The sequence below is a fragment of the Schistocerca gregaria genome, chromosome 5 (genome assembly GCF_023897955.1).
Source record: "Schistocerca gregaria isolate iqSchGreg1 chromosome 5, iqSchGreg1.2, whole genome shotgun sequence".
Classification (NCBI taxonomy): Eukaryota; Metazoa; Arthropoda; class Insecta; order Orthoptera; family Acrididae; genus Schistocerca; species Schistocerca gregaria.
Window position 1 is genome coordinate 638,215,033 of NC_064924.1, and position 21,173 is coordinate 638,236,205.

The 21,173-nt window shown below is 49.0% G+C and overlaps 1 protein-coding gene across 1 annotated transcript; it reads left to right on the forward strand.

Annotated features, from left to right (window-relative positions):
* Window positions 1-841: 841 nt before the first annotated feature.
* Window positions 842-20,257, forward strand: LOC126273429 (uncharacterized). Its single transcript, XM_049976980.1, has 4 exons — window positions 842-891; window positions 12,172-12,282; window positions 14,049-16,019; window positions 20,137-20,257. Exons 1-4 carry the CDS (start codon window positions 842-844, stop codon window positions 20,255-20,257), a joined length of 2,253 nt encoding a protein of 750 aa, XP_049832937.1.
* Window positions 20,258-21,173: the final 916 nt, after the last annotated feature.

Below are 21,173 nucleotides of genomic sequence, written 5' to 3' on the forward strand. Positions count from 1 at the left end.
GAAAGATCCCTTATCATTTAGCTACAAAATAGCAGGTCAGCAACTGGAAGCAGTTAATTCCATAAATTACCTGGGAGTACGCATTAGGGGTGATTTAAAATGGAATGATCTTATAAAGTTGATCGCCGGTAAAGCAGATGCCAGACTGAGATTCATTGGAAGAATCCTAAGGAAATGCAATCCGAAAACAAAGGCAGTAGGTTACAGTACGCTTGTTCGCCCACTGCTTGAATAATGCACAACAGTGTGGGATCCGTACCAGATAGGGTTGATAGAAGAGATAGAGAAGATCCAACAGAGAGCAGCGCACTTCGTTACAGGATCATTTAGTAATTGCGAAAGCATTACAGAGATGATAGATAATCTCCAGTGGAAGACTCTGCAGGAGAGACACTCAGTAGCTCGGTACGGGCTTTTGTTAAAGTTTCAAGAACATATCTTCACCGAGGAGTCAAGCAGTATATTGCTCCCTCCCATGTACATCTCACGAAGCGACCATGAGGATAAAATCAGAGAGATTAGAGCCCACACAGAAGCATACCGACAATCCGTCTTTCCACGAACAATACGAGACTGGAATAGAAGGGAGAACCGATAGAGGTACTCAGGGTACCCTCCGCCACACACCATCAGGTGGCTTGCGGAGTATGGATGTAGATGTAGATGTAGATGTATAAGTTAATTGGAATTTTGTTTAAGCTGAGGTATTAGGCCTCGCCTAACCATGATGTTGAAAATTGCAACATATACTCAAAAAACATTAAAATATTTGTGAGAATCAAGATCTTAATATTGAGCGATTCTCCTTTGCTACCTATTATATCCTACCACCAGATTGGCTATGACTGATGATAACAAACTGCCAACAGCAACAGCCAATGGAAGAGTCAGGTAAACTGTAAGTGTACCTCAGGCCTCAAATGGAGCAAGGCAGTATCACAGATGGCCTCCACACAACCTGCCTACTGATCCCTGCAACTTCTGAAGGGAGTATCATCAGACAATAATTATAAAGTCTGGGAGTCAAAACAGCCTTAAAAGTAAACTTCATGAGCTTACACAAATAAAGTGTCTATTAAATAAATATATTTTCTGGGTCCTTCTTTGAGCAAAATATGTTTGTTGTTTTTATCTCTTTACTCATACAGTTCTCACTTACGTTAAATCGCCATCAGTGGGTTACCCATTAATTTACTTAACAGCACATTTTTATCAGTTGTATGTCATCAGCAATGCTTCTGTGTTTTAATATTAACATAGTTTGCAATCTGCCATTTTGTTGTTTGTGGTAGAGGTATTCAGCAGATAATAAAATAAGCAAAACTCGGTGATAATGGTGTGACATAAGTGATACATACAGGGTGTTTCAAAAATGACCGGTATATTTGAAACGGCAATAAAAACTAAACGAGCAGCGATAGAAATACACCATTTGTTGCAATATGCTTGGGACAACAGTACATTTTCAGGCGGACAAACTTTCGAAATTACAGTAGTTACAATTTTCAACAACAGATGGTGCTGCAAGTGATGTGAAAGATATAGAAGACATCGCAGTCTGTGGGTGCGCCGTTCTGTACGTCTTTCTGCTGTATGCGTGTGCTGTTCACAACGTGCAAGTGTGCTGTGGACAACATGGTTTATTCCTTAGAACAGAGGATTTTTCTGGTGTTGGAATTCCACCGCCTAGAACACTGTGTTGTTGCAACAAGACGAAGTTTTCGACGGAGGTTTAATGTAACCAAAGGACCGAAAAGCGATACAATAAAGGAGCTGTTCGAAAAATTTCAACGGACTGGGAAGGTGACGGATGAACATGCTGGAAAGGTAGGGCGACTGCCTACGTCAACCACAGAGGGCAATGCGCAGCTAGTGCAGCAGGTGATCCAACAGCGGCCTCGGGTTTCCGTTCGCCGTGTTGCAGCTGTGGTCCAAATGACGCCAACATCCACGTATCGTCTCATGCGCCAGAGTTTACACCTCTATTCATACAAAATTCAAACGCGGCAACCCCTCAGCGCCGCTACCATTGCTGCACGAGAGACATTCACTAACGATATAGTGCACAGGATTGATGATGGCGATATGCATGTGGGCAGCATTTGGTTTACTGACGAAGCTTACTTTTACCTGGACGGCTTCGTCAATAAACAGAACTGGTGCATATGGGGAACCGAAAAGCCCCATGTTGCAGTCCCATCGTCCCTGCATCCTCAAAAAGTACTGGTCTGGGCCGCCATTTCTTCCAAAGGAATCGTTGGCCCATTTTTCAGATCCGAAACGATTACTGCATCACGCTATCTGGACATTCTTCGTGAATTTGTGGTGGTACAAACTGCCTTAGACGACACTGCGAACACCTCGTGGTTTATGCAAGATGGTGTCCGGCCACATCGCACGGCAGACGTCTTTAATTTCCTGAATGAATATTTCGATGATCGTGTGATTGCTTTGGGCTATCCGAAACATACAGGAGGCGGCGTGGATTGGCCTCCCTATTCGCCAGACATGAACCCCTGTGACTTCTTTCTGTGGGGACACTGGAAAGACCAGGTGTACTGCCAGAATCTAGAAACAGTTGAACAGCTGCAGCAGTACATCTCATCTGCATGTGAAGCTATTCCACCAGACACGTTGTCAAAGGTTTCGGATAATTTCATTCAGAGACTACGCCATATTATTGCTACGCATGGTGGATATGTGGAAAATATCGTACTATAGAGTTTCCCAGACCACAGCGCCATCTGTTGTTGACAATTGTAACTACTGTAATTTCGAAAGTTTGTCCGCCTGAAAATGTACTGTTGTCCCAAGCATATTGCAACAAATGGTGTATTTGTATCGCTGCTCATTTAGTTTATATTGCCGTTTCAAATATACCGGTCATTTTTGAAACACCCTGTATATGGGTAAAGAGAGAAACACAAGAACTTGTTTTTATAAAGCCAGAACCCTCAAAACTTATTTATATATATTATTACAGCCGATATGAAGCACGTAGTGATCTTTCGTAAAGAAAATGACCTAAATGTAAATAATCTGTTCACTTCAATCAAACGTGACCAGTTTTATTCCATTGGCCAAAATGTTCTCCAGCAAGTCATTGTTTCTAAGACAAAACTCAGGGCTGTCATTGAAAGATTCCCTACATTTAGATAAAAGGCTGCATGGCCTCTTCTGCAGTACTCACCCGTGAAAGCAATTGTAATTTATTTCAAGCTAAATCTGTGCATTTGACATGTAAATTCTGTCATTTTATGGACCATATGTTTCTCAGGGAAATGAAAAACTTGAGAATGATCAATTTCACTGCACATCTTGCAGGCTTACGAAACCTGTTTTCTGCACTCTACAAGGGTTCATCATCAGCTGCACGAAATCTCCAATTGCAAACAAAATCAGAACATTGCTCATCTTTCAAGCTCATGTAACTGATTGCCACTGTGGTTGCCAATTGACAAACGTTTTTTCGTTAATGGCCACTCTCATGGGTTCTGCTGCTTTGCAGAGGATTTATTCTTCTCGTTGTTGCACTTTTAGAAATATTCTTTGATTTAGCTTTCATTGGGTATTAGATTTTTTTGTAATTTGTAACAATATAGTCAGCATTGGATTTAGATGCAGTTTTCCCCCATTTCGAGTATGTATTATGCCATCACATAGGTCCTCTTAGGTAATGGAAAGTGATATCAGTGTTTATATATAAAATAAACATTCCATTTTTTTAATGATTACCAACATTTCTGATTCCATTTAATTTGTTTCTTAGCAAACAGTGTATACTGTAAACAGATTTTTGGTGTAATTTGCTCATGACTTACTGCTTTGCTGCATCAATGATGAGACTAAAAAATTGCAAACTAATATCAATCTCTAATATTCACAAATTTTTGGAGTCAATTTGACAGTTAGTCTAACTCATTTATTAAGCTGACACCAAAAGCGTATTCGCTTCAAACTACTTCTCTCCGGTATTTGAAAGTGCCTCCAGGTAGACCTCTCACATTTATTTACATCCTAACATTGAAAAAAGTTTCCATAATCATCATATAGAGCTTTAGAGCAGTCCAGAAACGCTGTGCGATGGACAAGTGGACTTGTGTGTCCTCAGTAAATCATCTCTTTTTTACTTAGGGAAATCCACTAATCCCTAAATCGTACACAAATGCAATGCTTGCAGATGCAGGTCTTACCAAAATGCACTGAATGCCTACCACAGTATCTTTAATGAGAAATCACAACTGTGTTGTGGCTGGTTATTGTGCCATACTTGTACTCTACTGGTCTGTAAAACAGTTCTAAATTAAAATCCAAGTTACAGAATTCACTGCCCTTACAGGCGGTATAGTTTGGAAAGCTTGTAATGGTACTCCAGGATAGGTTGTGCTGAGAAATAATTATTAAGGAAAAAAGTGAATGTATTGCACCATTTCCAATTTAATTAGCATTGAAGTTAGCCAGTGAGGTTGTTGCACATGCAAATTCAACCAATCTGCCAGAGAAAGTGTCAACAAATATGTACTTCATTTGATTTCCTCATACCAAACAAACATAGCTTTTGCTCGCCTGGGTTAAATTTATTACTTCTGAAAAAGGCACATTTTAGTTGGTAATGAGTATTTCAACAAGCATTAGCTCACAAACCCACTTAATGAATACCAAAACACAAAGGGCAGCAAAAACAAGCAGGAAGATTTACATGTTCAGCAGACTAGATAGATAATAGTGTCATACCTAAATGAGAAACTTGAAGCTTTCCACCCTGGTCAGTAGCATGTAGACAAGCTATGGCTCAAGTGTAAAAGAATAGTTCACTATATCCTGGATGGATTGGTTCCCAGTAGAACAATTCATAATGGGAAAGTACTCCATGGTATGCAATCACCATAGAGAAAATTCTAGAGAAACACAGACTACTACATAATAGGTATGAAACAAAGTATGGTGCTATAGATAGAAAGATACTGAATGAAAAACATTTGGCCGTGAAGAGAGCAATGTGGGAAGCATCCAGTTACTACTGTCACGGATTGTTGTCAAATGATCTTTCACAAAACCTAAAGAAATTCTGGTCATATGTAAAGGCTGTTAGTGGTACCAAATTTAGTGTCCAGTCACTAACGGACCAGACTGGAACTGCAATTAAGAGTAGCAAAGTAAAGGCTGAAATCTTAACCCTCTTTCTAAATATTCCTCTACAAAGGAAAACCCAGGAGTTTTGCCCCACCTTAATTCTTGTACCACTGAAAAGAGGAGTGAAACAAATAGTGTCTGTGGCATTGAGAAACAGCTAAAACTGTTAAATTTGAACAAAGCTCCAGGGTCCAATGGAATTCCTATTAAATTCTGTACCCAATTCACAGTTGAGTTAGCTACTCTGTTAACTATGGTCTATCATAGATCCCTCAAACAAAAAACTGTGCGCAGTAGTTGTAAGAAAGCTCAGTTCACTTATGTCTGCAAGATGATTAGCAGAAACTACCATCCAATTCCTTGACATCCATTTGTTTTAGAGTCTTGGAACATATTTTGAGCTCCAATGGAATAATGTATCTCAAAAAGAATAACCTCCTCCCAGCCAATGAGCATGGATTTCGGAAATGTAGATCCTGTGAAACCCAACGTTCACTTTCCTTACATGACATCCTGAAAGCCATGGATCAAGCAAGCAGGTGATGCAGTATTTCTTGATTTCCAAAAAGCATTTTGAGTTAGTACCACATCTACGCTTATTATTAAAAGTATGGTGTATCAGACAAAATATGTGACTGGATTGAAGATTTCTTGTTGGGGAGGACACGTTGTCTTGGATGAAGAGTCATTGACAGATGTAGAAGTAACATTGGGTGTACCCCAAGGAAGTGTGTTGGGTCACTTGGTGTGCATGTTGTGTGTTAATGATTTTGTGGACAATATTGGTAGTAGCTCAGACTTTTTGCAGGTGGAGCAGCTGTCTACAGTGATATACATTTGAATGAAGCTGTACAAATAATCAGTCAGACCTTGATAAGATTTCAAAACAGTGCAATGACTGGCAGCTTGTTTTAACCCTAGGAGTACTAACATATATTAGGTTACAAGGAGCACCAGCCAAGGGCAAATTTTGCCTGTGGTACAATAAGCTGTAAGTCCTATTAATATGTATTTATTTTAAGTAATTGTGTTTCCAGTGTGAAATCAGTTTAACAGGAAATAATGACAACATAACTAAAAACAGAATTTTTTGAACATGTATGGTGAATATAACAACAGTGGAGATATGTTGGACAATGAAAGTTTGTATAAACTAGAAACATAAAGTCTGTACTCGAATAGTCAGGCTTTCCAAAGCTTCTATGCATCTTTGATCTATGTACTGAATAATACAGTTTTCTCCTTGAAGGAAAGTTTCAAAAACAGAAACAAAACACTTGCACAAGTATAGGGTATGGTACATTGAAAACTTTCGAAAAACAGTCTTCACTTGGAGAGAATACTGTCATTTACAGATGAACTTTACCTGCACATGTTAACTTTTTTTTCGTAATGTTGTCTCTGGTGCTCTGGTTAATTGCATTCTTCAAGCATATTTAGCATTTTGCTTTCCTAGTTAGTTCCTCACATGCAGCAATTTTGGTTACCTCTAGCTTCTTTCCAAGGGTATCTCCCATTGCGCAAAAAATAGGTGGCCGGAGTCCTTTTAAGTCCTCGGATCACTCTTCTACATATGGTTTCAAAAGTTCAAAGCCTAATTCTTGGATATACAGTTTTCTAGTGTTTGATTTCCCTTCATTCTTTTAGCCACATTCATCTTGAACAGTGTGTGTGTGAGTTTACTGCAGCTATATCAAGTAGGCTGTAGATCATCGGAAGTGGCCAACTTCTCATGCTCATTTTTGTAGAGTATGTCCTAGCCATTTGATCTATGGCATCCACTCCTCCCTTAGTGGACTTATATTATGGTTTAATGTGGGTTTTCTTTTTTGGTGTATCAATGTCTGCTCCTGCTTCACAATGTTATGCAGCATCAACAGATTTTCCATTGTGATGTGAGAGACAATTGTTATTTAGGCTTCTTAATAGATGGATCTGTAAATGCAAATTTGGAGGAAAGTGGCTCTCTGTCTACTCCCGTCCTAAGTTCTTGCCTTGTGTGTTTTCTGTTGGATTTGAGTGTCCCAAACATTGTAAGTTTGTAATCTTTGTACCGAATGTCCAATTCCACAGAAGTGTAGAAACAGTCAGTTGTGATATTGTAGCTTGGATTCTTTATTGGCTCCACCAGTCTCTTCACCGTGCAAGAGGACCTCATTCACAGGCAGATCTAATTTTCCCGTATGCACTTCCATTTTTACTATGTATCGTTCAGTTATACTTCTAAGATTTCCACCAAGTATACCATATTTTCCAGGTTTGTCTTTAAGGAAAACCGTAAAAGGGTGACGAAATCTGTAAAGACATAGTATTTCATCAATTGTATTGTGAGGTCCACATCTGAAGTACCTTGGGAATATTCCATTCTTCAAATAATTCACACAGTGGTGAAAATTTGTTTCTTATGTCTTTCTGCCCTGATGCCTTTATCATCAAAACGAAGAATTTGCAGTAGCTGATATGGTCTTGGCTTACGCATAGTTCCTCTTTATTTAGCTCTTCCCAACAAATTTAATCATAAGTTAGCTAAAGAAATATTGGTGTCCTGGTTAGTTCCCATTATAATTAAAATTCTTATCAAAGCATATACACTCATGCTCATAAATTAAGGATAATTGCAGAATGCGGTGCCACACAACGTGGCACTACACAAAACTGGCACTAACAGCATAGGCACATAGGGAAAACACATGACATGGATCTGTAAGTCCACAGTATTTGTGATAAGTTGAAAAAACTGTCCCAAAACACATGTTCTACAAAACTCCACAGTTTCCCCTATATCAATATGGGATATGATCACTATGCACATGTACACAGGCCGCACAATGGATTGGCATACTCTGGATCAGGTGGTCTAGCAGCTGCTGGATTATAGCCTCCCATTTTTGCATCAGTGCCTGCCGGAGCTCCTGAAGTGTCCTAGGGGTTTGAAGATGTGCAGCGATACGTTGACGGAGAGCATCCTGGATGTACTCAATGGGGTTTAGGTCTGGAGAACAGGCAGGCCACTCCATTCGCCTGATATCTTCTGTTTCAAGGTACTCCTCCACGATGGCAGCTCGGTGGGGACCTGCATTATTATCCATCAGGAGGAAGGTGGGACCCATTGCACCCTTGAAAAGCCAGACATACTGGTGCAAAATGACGTCCTGGTACACCTGACCTGTTACAGTTCCTCCGTCAAAGACATGCAGGGGTGTATGTGCTCCAATCATAATCCCACCCCACACCAGCAAACCACGACCTCTATACAGGTCCCTTTCAAGGACATTAAGGGGTGGTGTCTGGTTCCTGGTTCATGCCAGATGAAAATCTGGCAGGAATCACTGTTCAGACTATACCTGGACTTGTCTGTGGACATAACCTGGGACCACTGTTCCAATGACGATGTACTGTGTTCTTGACTCTAGGCTTTACGGGCTCTCCTATGACCAGGGATCAGTGGAATGCACCTTGCAGGTCTCCGGGCGAATAAACCATGTCTGTCCAATCATCTGTAGACTGTGTGTCTGGAGACAACTGTGCCAATGGCTGCCGTAAGGTCCCGAGCGAGGCTACCTGCGCTACTCCGTGGCCGTCTGCAAGCACTGCTGGTGAGATATCGGTCCTCTTGTGGTATTTTACACTGTGGACGTCCCATACTGTAGCGCCCGGATACGTTTTTCTGTCTGCTGGAATCGTTGCCATAATCTTGAGATCACACTTTGTCGCACGTGGATGGCCCGTGCTACGACCTGCTGTTTGACCAACCTCCTGTCGCCCTAGTATTCTACCCCTCATAAAGTCATCAATATGTGTTCTTTGAGCCATTTTCAACACATAGTCACGATTAGCACGTCTGAAAATATCTGCACACTTATTCGCTGCACCGTACTCTGACATGGACCAACACACCTCTGCGTATGTGGACTGCTGCCAGCCCACCTTGCGACTACCAAAGGTCAAATGCACCACATGGTCATACCCCAAGGTGATTTAAACCCGCAAACTGCCCACCAGAGCATTGTTTCACCATGTATCAGCATTATCCTTAATTTATGAGCATGAGTGTATTTCAGAAATGCTAGCAGGGGGTAATTGTTTTCTTTCAGCTTCTTCATTTGCATGGTCAACAATTTTCTGTACTATTTCAGGAGTGAAAAATTTCTTGAATGGCTCACGTATACATGTTACTTTCCCAGCAGTAGTTATTCCCTGAAGTTCACAGACTGTGTTGGCAAAATCCCTTTTACAATGCCTTGGAGCTTCTGCAAGATACACTCTACCAGAACTTGTAACATATTTGTTTGTAGCATTACGTACATGGCTTGTTTCTTCTTCATCTTCCACTACTTCATTATTCGCTTCTATGTCTGTGTGATCCAACTCGAAATTACTGAAATCTGATAATTCGTAGCCTGGTAAAAGTTCTGCAAGAAGTGCTGCATCGTTGAAGCCTCTAAACACATTTCAGAAAATCCACTTTACAAGGAAAATGTTTGCTCTGTCGTGACAATCTGGTAATAATAATATTTGCTTTGTAAATAAAAAATGCCTTCTCTGGCTGCACTGTAATTTTTTCCTCTCCCAGATGCTCTTCGCCTCCCCCCCGCACTTTAAGGCATCATAAGTGGGACACTTTTGTTTTGTTACTTCTTATTTGTCGATTATAAAACAGTTCACCTCTCACTTTTTATGTAAATACGTGGTTACTTACAACAGTTTTTTGTGTCTTTAGTTGGCATCTTCATTTCCTTTCGTCAGGTCACATGCTGGAGGCTGCTCTAGCAATCTATTTACAAAACATAAGCATGCTTTTATGCTACGAACATTTTTCTTCCCACTTTTCATTTTGTTTGTCCTAGATGTTCTGGTGCACTGTCAGTCTTCTGTCACCAACATAGACATTTTATCAAATTTTGAACTTCAAAATGTAACTACTTTTAGTTCATTGTGTATCCCATCTTGTTTGGTTAAATCTCAAAGATGATACCTTAAAGCGAAAAAAGACAAAACACACCTTGGGGAATAAAAAAGTGCAGCAGGAGAAGGCATTTTTTTTTATTTACAAAGCAAATATTTCTGTGCTTGCTGCAGAGAATGACCACACAAACTAACTAGTTGCTAATAATAATGGGTAGTAATCAACAATGAAAATGAGACTCAACAATTAGACTTCCAACAAGACACTGTAAAACTCACATTTGAGGTTGCCAACTGAAATTTAATAAAAGAAAAATATAAAGACAATTTTTCTCCATGCTTGGCAAAATGTGCCTTTTTACGGGCAGTTTTGGTATGTGCTTGGTGGTTGTGGGGTTAAATGTTCAAAAACCTTAAACTGTGCACGTTATGAAATAAAAAATCCTCTAAATAATATTATTATTGAATCACAGCTGGAATCTGGAAAATCATATAAATACTTGGGTGTAACAGTTAGTAGGGATGTGAGTTGGAACAATGAAATAGGCTCAGCTGTGGGTAAAGCAGACAGCAGACCTTGGTGTATTGGTAGAATACTAGGAAAATGCAATCATTCTACAAAGGAGATAGTTTACAAATCATTCATTTGACCCATTCAAGTGCATGGGACCCATACCAAATCGGACTAGCAGGGGAAATTGGATGAAGGGCAGCACAAATGGTCAAAGGTTTGTTTGACCCATGGGAGTGTCTTGCAGAGATGCTGAAGGAACTGCACTGGCAGACTCTTGAAGAGAAACGTAAATTATTCCAAGAAAGCCTACTTGCAAAGTTTCAAGAACCAGCTTTAAATCCTGAATCTAGGAATATTCCTATGTATCTCTCGTGTAGGGATCATGTGAACAAGATTATTTTAATTGAAAGTGCACGGAGACATTTAACAATGATTCTTTCCATGCTCCATAAACAAATGGAATGGCAAGAAATCCTAACACAGTTCTTAGGTAGGGACCCACCTTTTTGTAATGAATGTCTTGAATTAGCCTAACATAGTGGTTATAGAGATGAAATATAAAGCTCTTTGTGATGTGCCAAACTTTACCTAGTTCAGAATAACAAAACAATTGATTGTTAATCGTGTATGGACAGCTGCCATAGAAGGAACCAAGCAGAGAATAAGCTTAGGCACATGTTTTCTTTTCAGCTCTCTCATGTTGTGGTGCTGATCGTAGAATATTGCAGGTGAAAATGTAACTTTTTGGGATTTATATTTGCTGTATGCTTTGAGTGTCTAAACAGCATGTATAATTAATGCAACACAATTCTTGATGTTACTACTTAGCAAATGTAGAAAATTGATATGCTATTCAATCCTATGCAATCACCTTCATTTCAGCATAACAACTGCACCCTACATCCATTTAAACCAGCTTACTATATTCATACCTTGATTTTACTCTAAAATTTTTACCCCCTCACCCCCTTTCCTCAGTAACCAAACTACTTATTCCTTGATGCCTTGGAATGTGTCCTATCAACCTATCCCTTCATTAGTTAACATATTTCGATGTGATTATAACTGCTTATATAGATGCCTGTGAATGGATTGTGTTTTAGAATTGCTTAGATGCTGGAGCAGCTGACCACAAATTAAAAAAAAAAAAATATCTTATTTGTGGTTGATTTCTGTTTTGTGAAATAGCATGTCTCAGTGATCCCGAATAAAGTTCAGAACAGATCTCCCTTTTTGAACATTTTGGTTTGCCTCAGACTTCATATCATTTTGTTAGTATTACATTTGTGAATCTTCTGTGATGATACTTTCACAGCCATAATTTCAGCAGACACAAGATTAAATGTTGGGGTAAAAGAAACATATTTCGTTCATTGATCAGTTTGCAATAGCAGCCACAGTAAGCACTGCTCTACTGAGACAAACAGGAAATGTCAAATGTTTGAAGTTTTTGTGATATGCAAATGTTTAACAATTAGTTTGTTGTCTGTAAATTTTATTGTTTACATGTGTAAGAATGTGATTTTACTTGGTTGTCATGGATTGGTTTGTAGCTGAATTTATGTCTTGTCTGAAACAAGATTAATAGAATTAAAATGACTAAAAAAGTTTTGTTTCAGAAACAAGCTGTTCGTCGTATTGACACAGTTCAAGAAGTTGGGATCATTCATTACTGTATGTAAGGAGGCATCTCGGACAATTAATGGTGTAGCAGATGTTTACCATGTTCGGTGAGTGGTGATACTACTCATTTTATTTTTGTGTTACTTGCAGCAACTTGAGAATCCATAGCTAGCAAAGAGTTGAAAAAGTAAAGGACACTATGCAGTTTACCATCTGTATCTTACGTTGGCCTTTATGGAGAATAATATTTTAGTTTTGCGTTCCTCACACAACTTTGTATACTGACAGTATGGATTGATCAAATTTCCAGTGCAGAATGCTGGCAGTTCTGCATGTCGTGGTTGTCTGCAGTGCTTAAAGTGAAAGAAGAAAATGAGCACTGAATATGTGGAAAAACCAGATGAGACCACCAGTTGCTTCTCTTATTCTCTCCCAATCTGAAAAGTCAAACACTGACTTATTTTAATCAGAACAGGAATTTACTTTTTTGCTGAAGTTTCAAATGACATTTGTCATATTTTAGAGAACTTTTATGGTTGCCCTTCAATGTAGTGTGACATTAATGCAAAGGGAAAACCTGTAGAAGTGTCAAAAGATTGAAATCCATTTTTTAGTTTGAAGAATAACCTTTGATTGTTAACCTGTTGACTTCTGTTGGTGGGTTAACTGGTCATTATCCTCTGTTCCCCACCTGCTATTGAGAAGTTTAAGGGCAGCCTCTGCGTTTTCCTTTAGCAATTAGACAAGTTCACTTGGCTCTCCAAGCCCTCTGAGTGATGACGATTAAAATAATCACACCTCTGCTCAGATGCACGCTTGCCGTTGACAAGTTTAAGTGTACAGTAGATTTTCTGGCTCTTATCTCTGTAACATTTCATAATTCAGATTCCTAAATTGTGTTTGATTATTTGGTCTATTGTGTCTCATTTTGTCACTTTCAATTTAAATTCACTTGGCAGTTCTGAGGAATATTTCACTTCTCCTTTTTTAAATATAATCAATTTGTGAACCATATCAATGTCCCCAAAGCTGTAGCTTTGATGTGTACTGCTCACATACTCTGCAATTTGTGCCATGTCACTCTTCTTAAACAAAAATATTTTCTTACCTTCTTGAACATTCCATTAACCCCCCACCCCAAACCACAGTTCCTTAGAGAATCAAACTCTCATGTATAAAACAGCTTCGAAAGCTCTTGTTTTAGGAAGAGCTAGTTTTTCAAGCATCTCAATGTTTATGATGTCAGTATGTCCTGAACTGTGACGTACAGGGATGAAATTATACAAGTGTATTCAGTGATAAATGTGGATAAAGCCTACAAATTACATTGTGAGTAGAGGTAGAAGTAAGGAAGTAATAAATCAAACTTCATACTTGATAGTGAAGTTTCAGAGCACAAATAGCCTAAATATAGTAAGTGATAAAAAAAAAATCCATTAATTATTTAGCAAGAGTTTGCAGTGAGATAAAGTTTCGATTAGTTTCTAGTTATGTGGAATTTTGATGGAACTATTAAAATGCCCTTATTTTCAAATATTGGACAAATATACTCTAGCATGAGTTACAACAACCTCAGGACAGAGTTTCTAATTATAATTCTTAAATTATTGTGTTAACTCATTAATGGAAGATTATACCCCTTAATGAGCAATTACAACATAATTTAAATTTTTAAAGTTGGTAAATAATTATATGGAAAACTGATTTTTATCCTAGTCATCAGCCATGTTTGCATCTCATCACACATATCGAACACATATCCTCTTCCCCCCTTTTTTGTGCCCATCTCCTTAGCTCCCATTTCTCTGTACATCTCCTCTCCTGTAATTCTGTTAATACTTGGGCCCCCTTCTCCCTATACGCACATACTCAGGCCCCTTACCCCTCTACCCACGTACTCGGGCCCGCTTACCCTTCTGCCCACGTACTCGGGCCCGCTTACCCTTCTGCCCACGTACTCGGGCCCGCTTACCCTTCTGCCCACGTACTCGGGCCCGCTTACCCTTCTGCCCGCGTACTCGGGCCCGCTTACCCTTCTGCCCGCGTACTCGGGCCCGCTTACCCTTCTGCCCGCGTACTCGGGCCCGCTTACCCTTCTGCGCGCGTACTCGGGCCCGCTTACCCTTCTGCGCGCGTACTCGGGCCCGCTTACCCTTCTGCGCGCGTACTCGGGCCCGCTTACCCTTCTGCGCGCGTACTCGGGCACGCTTACCCTTCTGCGCGCGTACTCGGGCACGCTTACCCTTCTGCGCGCGTACTCGGGCACGCTTACCCTTCTGCGCGCGTACTCGGGCACGCTTACCCTTCTGCGCGCGTACTCGGGCACGCTTACCCTTCTGCGCGCGTACTCGGGCCCGCTTACCCTTCTGCGCGCGTACTCGGGCCCGCTTACCCTTCTGCGCGCGTACTCGGGCCCGCTTACCCTTCTGCGCGCGTACTCGGGCCCGCTTACCCTTCTGCGCGCGTACTCGGGCCCGCTTACCCTTCTGCCCGCGTACTCGGGCCCGCTTACCCTTCTGCCCGCGTACTCGGGCCCGCTTACCCTTCTGCGCGCGTACTCGGGCCCGCTTACCCTTCTGCGCGCGTACTCGGGCCCGCTTACCCTTCTGCGCGCGTACTCGGGCCCGCTTACCCTTCTGCGCGCGTACTCGGGCCCGCTTACCCTTCTGCGCGCGTACTCGGGCCCGCTTACCCTTCTGCGCGCGTACTCGGGCCCGCTTACCCTTCTGCGCGCGTACTCGGGCCCGCTTACCCTTCTGCGCGCGTACTCGGGCCCGCTTACCCTTCTGCGCGCGTACTCGGGCCCGCTTACCCTTCTGCGCGCGTACTCGGGCCCGCTTACCCTTCTGCGCGCGTACTCGGGCCCGCTTACCCTTCTGCGCGCGTACTCGGGCCCGCTTACCCTTCTGCGCGCGTACTCGGGCCCGCTTACCCTTCTGCGCGCGTACTCGGGCCCGCTTACCCTTCTGCGCGCGTACTCGGGCCCGCTTACCCTTCTGCGCGCGTACTCGGGCCCGCTTACCCTTCTGCGCGCGTACTCGGGCCCGCTTACCCTTCTGCGCGCGTACTCGGGCCCGCTTACCCTTCTGCGCGCGTACTCGGGCCCGCTTACCCTTCTGCGCGCGTACTCGGGCCCGCTTACCCTTCTGCGCGCGTACTCGGGCCCGCTTACCCTTCTGCGCGCGTACTCGGGCCCGCTTACCCTTCTGCGCGCGTACTCGGGCCCGCTTACCCTTCTGCGCGCGTACTCGGGCCCGCTTACCCTTCTGCGCGCGTACTCGGGCCCGCTTACCCTTCTGCGCGCGTACTCGGGCCCGCTTACCCTTCTGCGCGCGTACTCGGGCCCGCTTACCCTTCTGCCCGCGTACTCGGGCCCGCTTACCCTTCTGCGCGCGTACTCGGGCCCGCTTACCCTTCTGCGCGCGTACTCGGGCCCGCTTACCCTTCTGCGCGCGTACTCGGGCCCGCTTACCCTTCTGCGCGCGTACTCGGGCCCGCTTACCCTTCTGCGCGCGTACTCGGGCCCGCTTACCCTTCTGCGCGCGTACTCGGGCACGCTTACCCTTCTGCGCGCGTACTCGGGCACGCTTACCCTTCTGCGCGCGTACTCGGGCACGCTTACCCTTCTGCGCGCGTACTCGGGCACGCTTACCCTTCTGCGCGCGTACTCGGGCACGCTTACCCTTCTGCGCGCGTACTCGGGCACGCTTACCCTTCTGCGCGCGTACTCGGGCCCGCTTACCCTTCTGCGCGCGTACTCGGGCCCGCTTACCCTTCTGCGCGCGTACTCGGGCCCGCTTACCCTTCTGCCCGCGTACTCGGGCCCGCTTACACTTCTCCCCCCGTACTCGGGCCCGATTACCCTTCTGCCCGCGCACTCGGCGCCCCCCCTTACCGCTCTGCCCGCGCACTCGGCGCCCCCCCTTACCGCTCTGCCCGCGCACTCGGCGCCCCCCCTTACCGCTCTGCCCGCGCACTCGGCGCCCCCCCTTACCGCTCTGCCCGCGCACTCGGCGCCCCCCCTTACCGCTCTGCCCGCGCACTCGGCGCCCCCCCTTACCGCTCTGCCCGCGCACTCGGGGGCCCCCCTTACCGCTCTGCCCGCGCACTCGGGGGCCCCCCCTACCGCTCTGCCCGCGCACTCGGGGGCCCCCCCTACCGCTCTGCCCGCGCACTCGGGGGCCCCCCCTACCGCTCTGCCCGCGCACTCGGGGGCCCCCCCTACCGCTCTGCCCGCGCACTCGGGGGCCCCCCCTACCGCTCTGCCCGCGCACTCGGGGGCCCCCCCTACCGCTCTGCCCGCGCACTCGGGGGCCCCCCCTACCGCTCTGCCCGCGCACTCGGGGGCCCCCCCTACCGCTCTGCCCGCGCACTCGGGGGCCCCCCCTACCGCTCTGCCCGCGCACTCGGGGGCCCCCCCTACCGCTCTGCCCGCGCACTCGGGGGCCCCCCCTACCGCTCTGCCCGCGCACTCGGGGGCCCCCCCTACCGCTCTGCCCGCGCACTCGGGGGCCCCCCCTACCGCTCTGCCCGCGCACTCGGGGGCCCCCCCTACCGCTCTGCCCGCGCACTCGGGGGCCCCCCCTACCGCTCTGCCCGCGCACTCGGGGGCCCCCCCTACCGCTCTGCCCGCGCACTCGGGGGCCCCCCCTACCGCTCTGCCCGCGCACTCGGGGGGCCCCCCCTACCGCTCTGCCCGCGCACTCGGGGGCCCCCCCTACCGCTCTGCCCGCGCACTCGGGGGCCCCCCCTACCGCTCTGCCCGCGCACTCGGGGGGCCCCCCCTACCGCTCTGCCCGCGCACTCGGGGGGCCCCCCCCTACCGCTCTGCCCGCGCACTCGGGGGCCCCCCCCTACCGCTCTGCCCGCGCACTCGGGGGGCCCCCCCCTACCGCTCTGCCCGCGCACTCGGGGGGCCCCCCCCTACCGCTCTGCCCGCGCACTCGGGGGGCCCCCCCCTACCGCTCTGCCCGCGCACTCGGGGGGCCCCCCCCTACCGCTCTGCCCGCGCACTCGGGGGGCCCCCCCCTACCGCTCTGCCCGCGCACTCGGGGGGCCCCCCCCTACCGCTCTGCCCGCGCACTCGGGGGGCCCCCCCCTACCGCTCTGCCCGCGCACTCGGGGGGCCCCCCCTACCGCTCTGCCCGCGCACTCGGGGGGCCCCCCCTACCGCTCTGCCCGCGCACTCGGGGGGCCCCCCCTACCGCTCTGCCCGCGCACTCGGGGGGCCCCCCCTACCGCTCTGCCCGCGCACTCGGGGGGCCCCCCCTACCGCTCTGCCCGCGCACTCGGGGGGCCCCCCCTACCGCTCTGCCCGCGCACTCGGGGGGCCCCCCCTACCGCTCTGCCCGCGCACTCGGGGGGCCCCCCCTACCGCTCTGCCCGCGCACTCGGGGGGCCCCCCCTACCGCTCTGCCCGCGCACTCGGGGGGCCCCCCCTACCGCTCTGCCCGCGCACTCGGGGGGCCCCCCCCTACCGCTCTGCCCGCGCACTCGGGGGGCCCCCCCTACCGCTCTGCCCGCGCACTCGGGGGGCCCCCCCTACCGCTCTGCCCGCGCACTCGGGGGGCCCCCCCTACCGCTCTGCCCGCGCACTCGGGGGGCCCCCCCTACCGCTCTGCCCGCGCACTCGGGGGGCCCCCCCTACCGCTCTGCCCGCGCACTCGGGGGGCCCCCCCTACCGCTCTGCCCGCGCACTCGGGGGGCCCCCCCTACCGCTCTGCCCGCGCACTCGGGGTGGCCCCCCCCCCCCTTACCGCTCTGCCCGCGCACTCGGGGTGGCCCCCCCCCCCTTACCGCTCTGCCCGCGCACTCGGGGGCCCCCCCCCCCTACCGCTCTGCCCGCGCACTCGGGGGCCCCCCCCCCCTACCGCTCTGCCCGCGCACTCGGGGGCCCCCCCTACCGCTCGGGCCCGCTTACCCTTCTGCGCGCGTACTCGGGCCCGCTTACCCTTCTGCCCGCGTACTCGGGCCCGCTTACACTTCTCCCCCCGTACTCGGGCCCGATTACCCTTCTGCCCGCGCACTCGGCGCCCCCCCTTACCGCTCTGCCCGCGCACTCGGCGCCCCCCCCTTACCGCTCTGCCCGCGCACTCGGCGCCCCCCCTTACCGCTCTGCCCGCGCACTCGGCGCCCCCCCTTACCGCTCTGCCCGCGCACTCGGCGCCCCCCCTTACCGCTCTGCCCGCGCACTCGGGGGCCCCCCTTACCGCTCTGCCCGCGCACTCGGGGGCCCCCCCTACCGCTCTGCCCGCGCACTCGGGGGCCCCCCCTACCGCTCTGCCCGCGCACTCGGGGGCCCCCCCTACCGCTCTGCCCGCGCACTCGGGGGCCCCCCCCTACCGCTCTGCCCGCGCACTCGGGGGCCCCCCCCTACCGCTCTGCCCGCGCACTCGGGGGCCCCCCCTACCGCTCTGCCCGCGCACTCGGGGGCCCCCCCTACCGCTCTGCCCGCGCACTCGGGGGCCCCCCCCTACCGCTCTGCCCGCGCACTCGGGGGGCCCCCCCTACCGCTCTGCCCGCGCACTCGGGGGCCCCCCCCCTACCGCTCTGCCCGCGCACTCGGGGGGCCCCCCCCTACCGCTCTGCCCGCGCACTCGGGGGGCCCCCCCCTACCGCTCTGCCCGCGCACTCGGGGGGCCCCCCCCTACCGCTCTGCCCGCGCACTCGGGGGGCCCCCCCCTACCGCTCTGCCCGCGCACTCGGGGGGCCCCCCCCTACCGCTCTGCCCGCGCACTCGGGGGGCCCCCCCCTACCGCTCTGCCCGCGCACTCGGGGGGCCCCCCCTACCGCTCTGCCCGCGCACTCGGGGGGCCCCCCCCTACCGCTCTGCCCGCGCACTCGGGGGGCCCCCCCTACCGCTCTGCCCGCGCACTCGGGGGGCCCCCCCTACCGCTCTGCCCGCGCACTCGGGGGGGCCCCCCCTACCGCTCTGCCCGCGCACTCGGGGGGCCCCCCCTACCGCTCTGCCCGCGCACTCGGGGGGCCCCCCCTACCGCTCTGCCCGCGCACTCGGGGGGCCCCCCCTACCGCTCTGCCCGCGCACTCGGGGGGCCCCCCCTACCGCTCTGCCCGCGCACTCGGGGGGCCCCCCCTACCGCTCTGCCCGCGCACTCGGGGGGCCCCCCCTACCGCTCTGCCCGCGCACTCGGGGGGCCCCCCCCTACCGCTCTGCCCGCGCACTCGGGGGGCCCCCCCTACCGCTCTGCCCGCGCACTCGGGGGGGCCCCCCCTACCGCTCTGCCCGCGCACTCGGGGGCCCCCCCCCCCCCCTTACCGCTCTGCCCGCGCACTCGGGGTGGCCCCCCCCCCTTACCGCTCTGCCCGCGCACTCGGGGGCCCCCCCCCCCTACCGCTCTGCCCGCGCACTCGGGGGCCCCCCTCGGCGCTCGGCCCGCGTACTCGGGACCCCCTTCTCTCTCTGTCCACTTATTCAGCCTTTTTGGTCACCACAACGCCCTCAATCACCCGCTAAGTGTTTCTTTTCCGCACAGTACTGCTTTCCAGACAATAAGTGTAACACACACACACACACACACACACACACACACACACACACACACACACACACACACACTTGTATCCCCTACCCCTGAGGTAGCCATTTAGTAATAATCATACACTGCCACAGTTGGCAACTTGCCTACCATTAGCATAGTTAAAATTATAATATAAAGGAGTATGAAACGGTATGAAATCATATACCAGAGAAGCATATTTGGAAATGTAAATGGTGAGCCAAGATCCAGCATCCACACTCTGGTATTAGAGACACACAACTACTGACCAAATTTGCAGAACAGTTGGAAATGTACACCTAGCTCTCATGGTATTGCGCATGTTCAGTAGTTCTGTGCTCAGGTGACTCGTAGGTTCACACAATCATCCTCGTGTGTGTAGAATGTTCCTGAAATAATTGACACAATTTGTGAACAGTGAAATGGTGTTTTGTGTTGCTGCAGACAAACCAACAGGAGCATACCGTATCATTCACTGGTGACAGGTAGTGGCACGCATATCATGAGCTCCATTTCATACTGTGGAAACATCCTCGACATGAAATTAATTCCACCATCTGCCTAATTGGTGCTGATTAATAAGTGACATGTTTGTCTTATATCACTTAGACATGCTCGTACCATTGCCATCAGCCTATAACTGTGCGTATGTGAACTTTCCAGTCTAGAAGACATTTTTCAATACTTGGAACATCCGATGGCTGTGTTTGTGTGCCCTTGCTAATGTTTGTCTGAGAAGAGTTAATTATGTGGAGCAGTTGTGTAGTCTAAACGGAACAGCGTATGCCAACTTCCTCAAACGAATTCTTTCTCCTCTTCTGGATGAAATGCTGCTAAGAACCAGAATGCTTGTGTGGTATCAACATGCTTGACGCCCAGGACATGATGCCTGGCATTCATGTTGTGTTCTGAACCGAAGGTATCATGCCAGATGGATTGGTCAAGGAGGAACAGCTGCTTGGCTTGCTAGGTATCCTGATTTAAATCCTTTGGACTTTTTTGTTTGGGGATGCATTAAAGATGTCTAATGCAATATTCCAATAACTTTACAGGACATGCAGGAATGTATCGTGCTTGCTTGTAATTATCTTCAGCCAGACAACACTGGAAGCAGTAAATAATTCTTTCATTCAGTGAGTGCCGAAGTGGCTGAGACTGGTCAAAATGTTCATTCTAGTACATTGGAATGTTCAGAAATTTCATAGAATCTTCCAAAAGATTGTAGAATGTTGTAAATCTTGGAGGTAATCTGGAAGTAATAGGAGCTGCATTACTTACATGTAATGGACATTTTTGGCAAATGTTTCCAGTTATTCTAAAATCAACTCCAGCAAATGAAATGCATGTGTGAAGAAATCATTTTGTTGGTCTCTAGTGAGGGATGTACAATTAAGAGCAAACATGTGAGTTCAACTTCCCAATGACGAAGTAGTGAAACATTTTGTTGAAAAACTCTTAAAAATTAGTGAAGGCACCCACCC

Excerpts from the sequence above, each read along its gene's own strand:
- LOC126273429 (XM_049976980.1), top strand. The coding sequence starts at position 842 with ATGACTGATGATAACAAACTGCCAACAGCAACAGCCAATGGAAGAGTC. Across the intron at positions 892-12,171 it reads ACAGCCAATGGAAGAGTCAG|AAACAAGCTGTTCGTCGTAT; the intron begins GTAAACTGTAAG and ends GTTTTGTTTCAG. Across the intron at positions 16,020-20,136 it reads CCGCTTACACTTCTCCCCCC|ACAAACCAACAGGAGCATAC; the intron begins GTACTCGGGCCC and ends GTGTTGCTGCAG.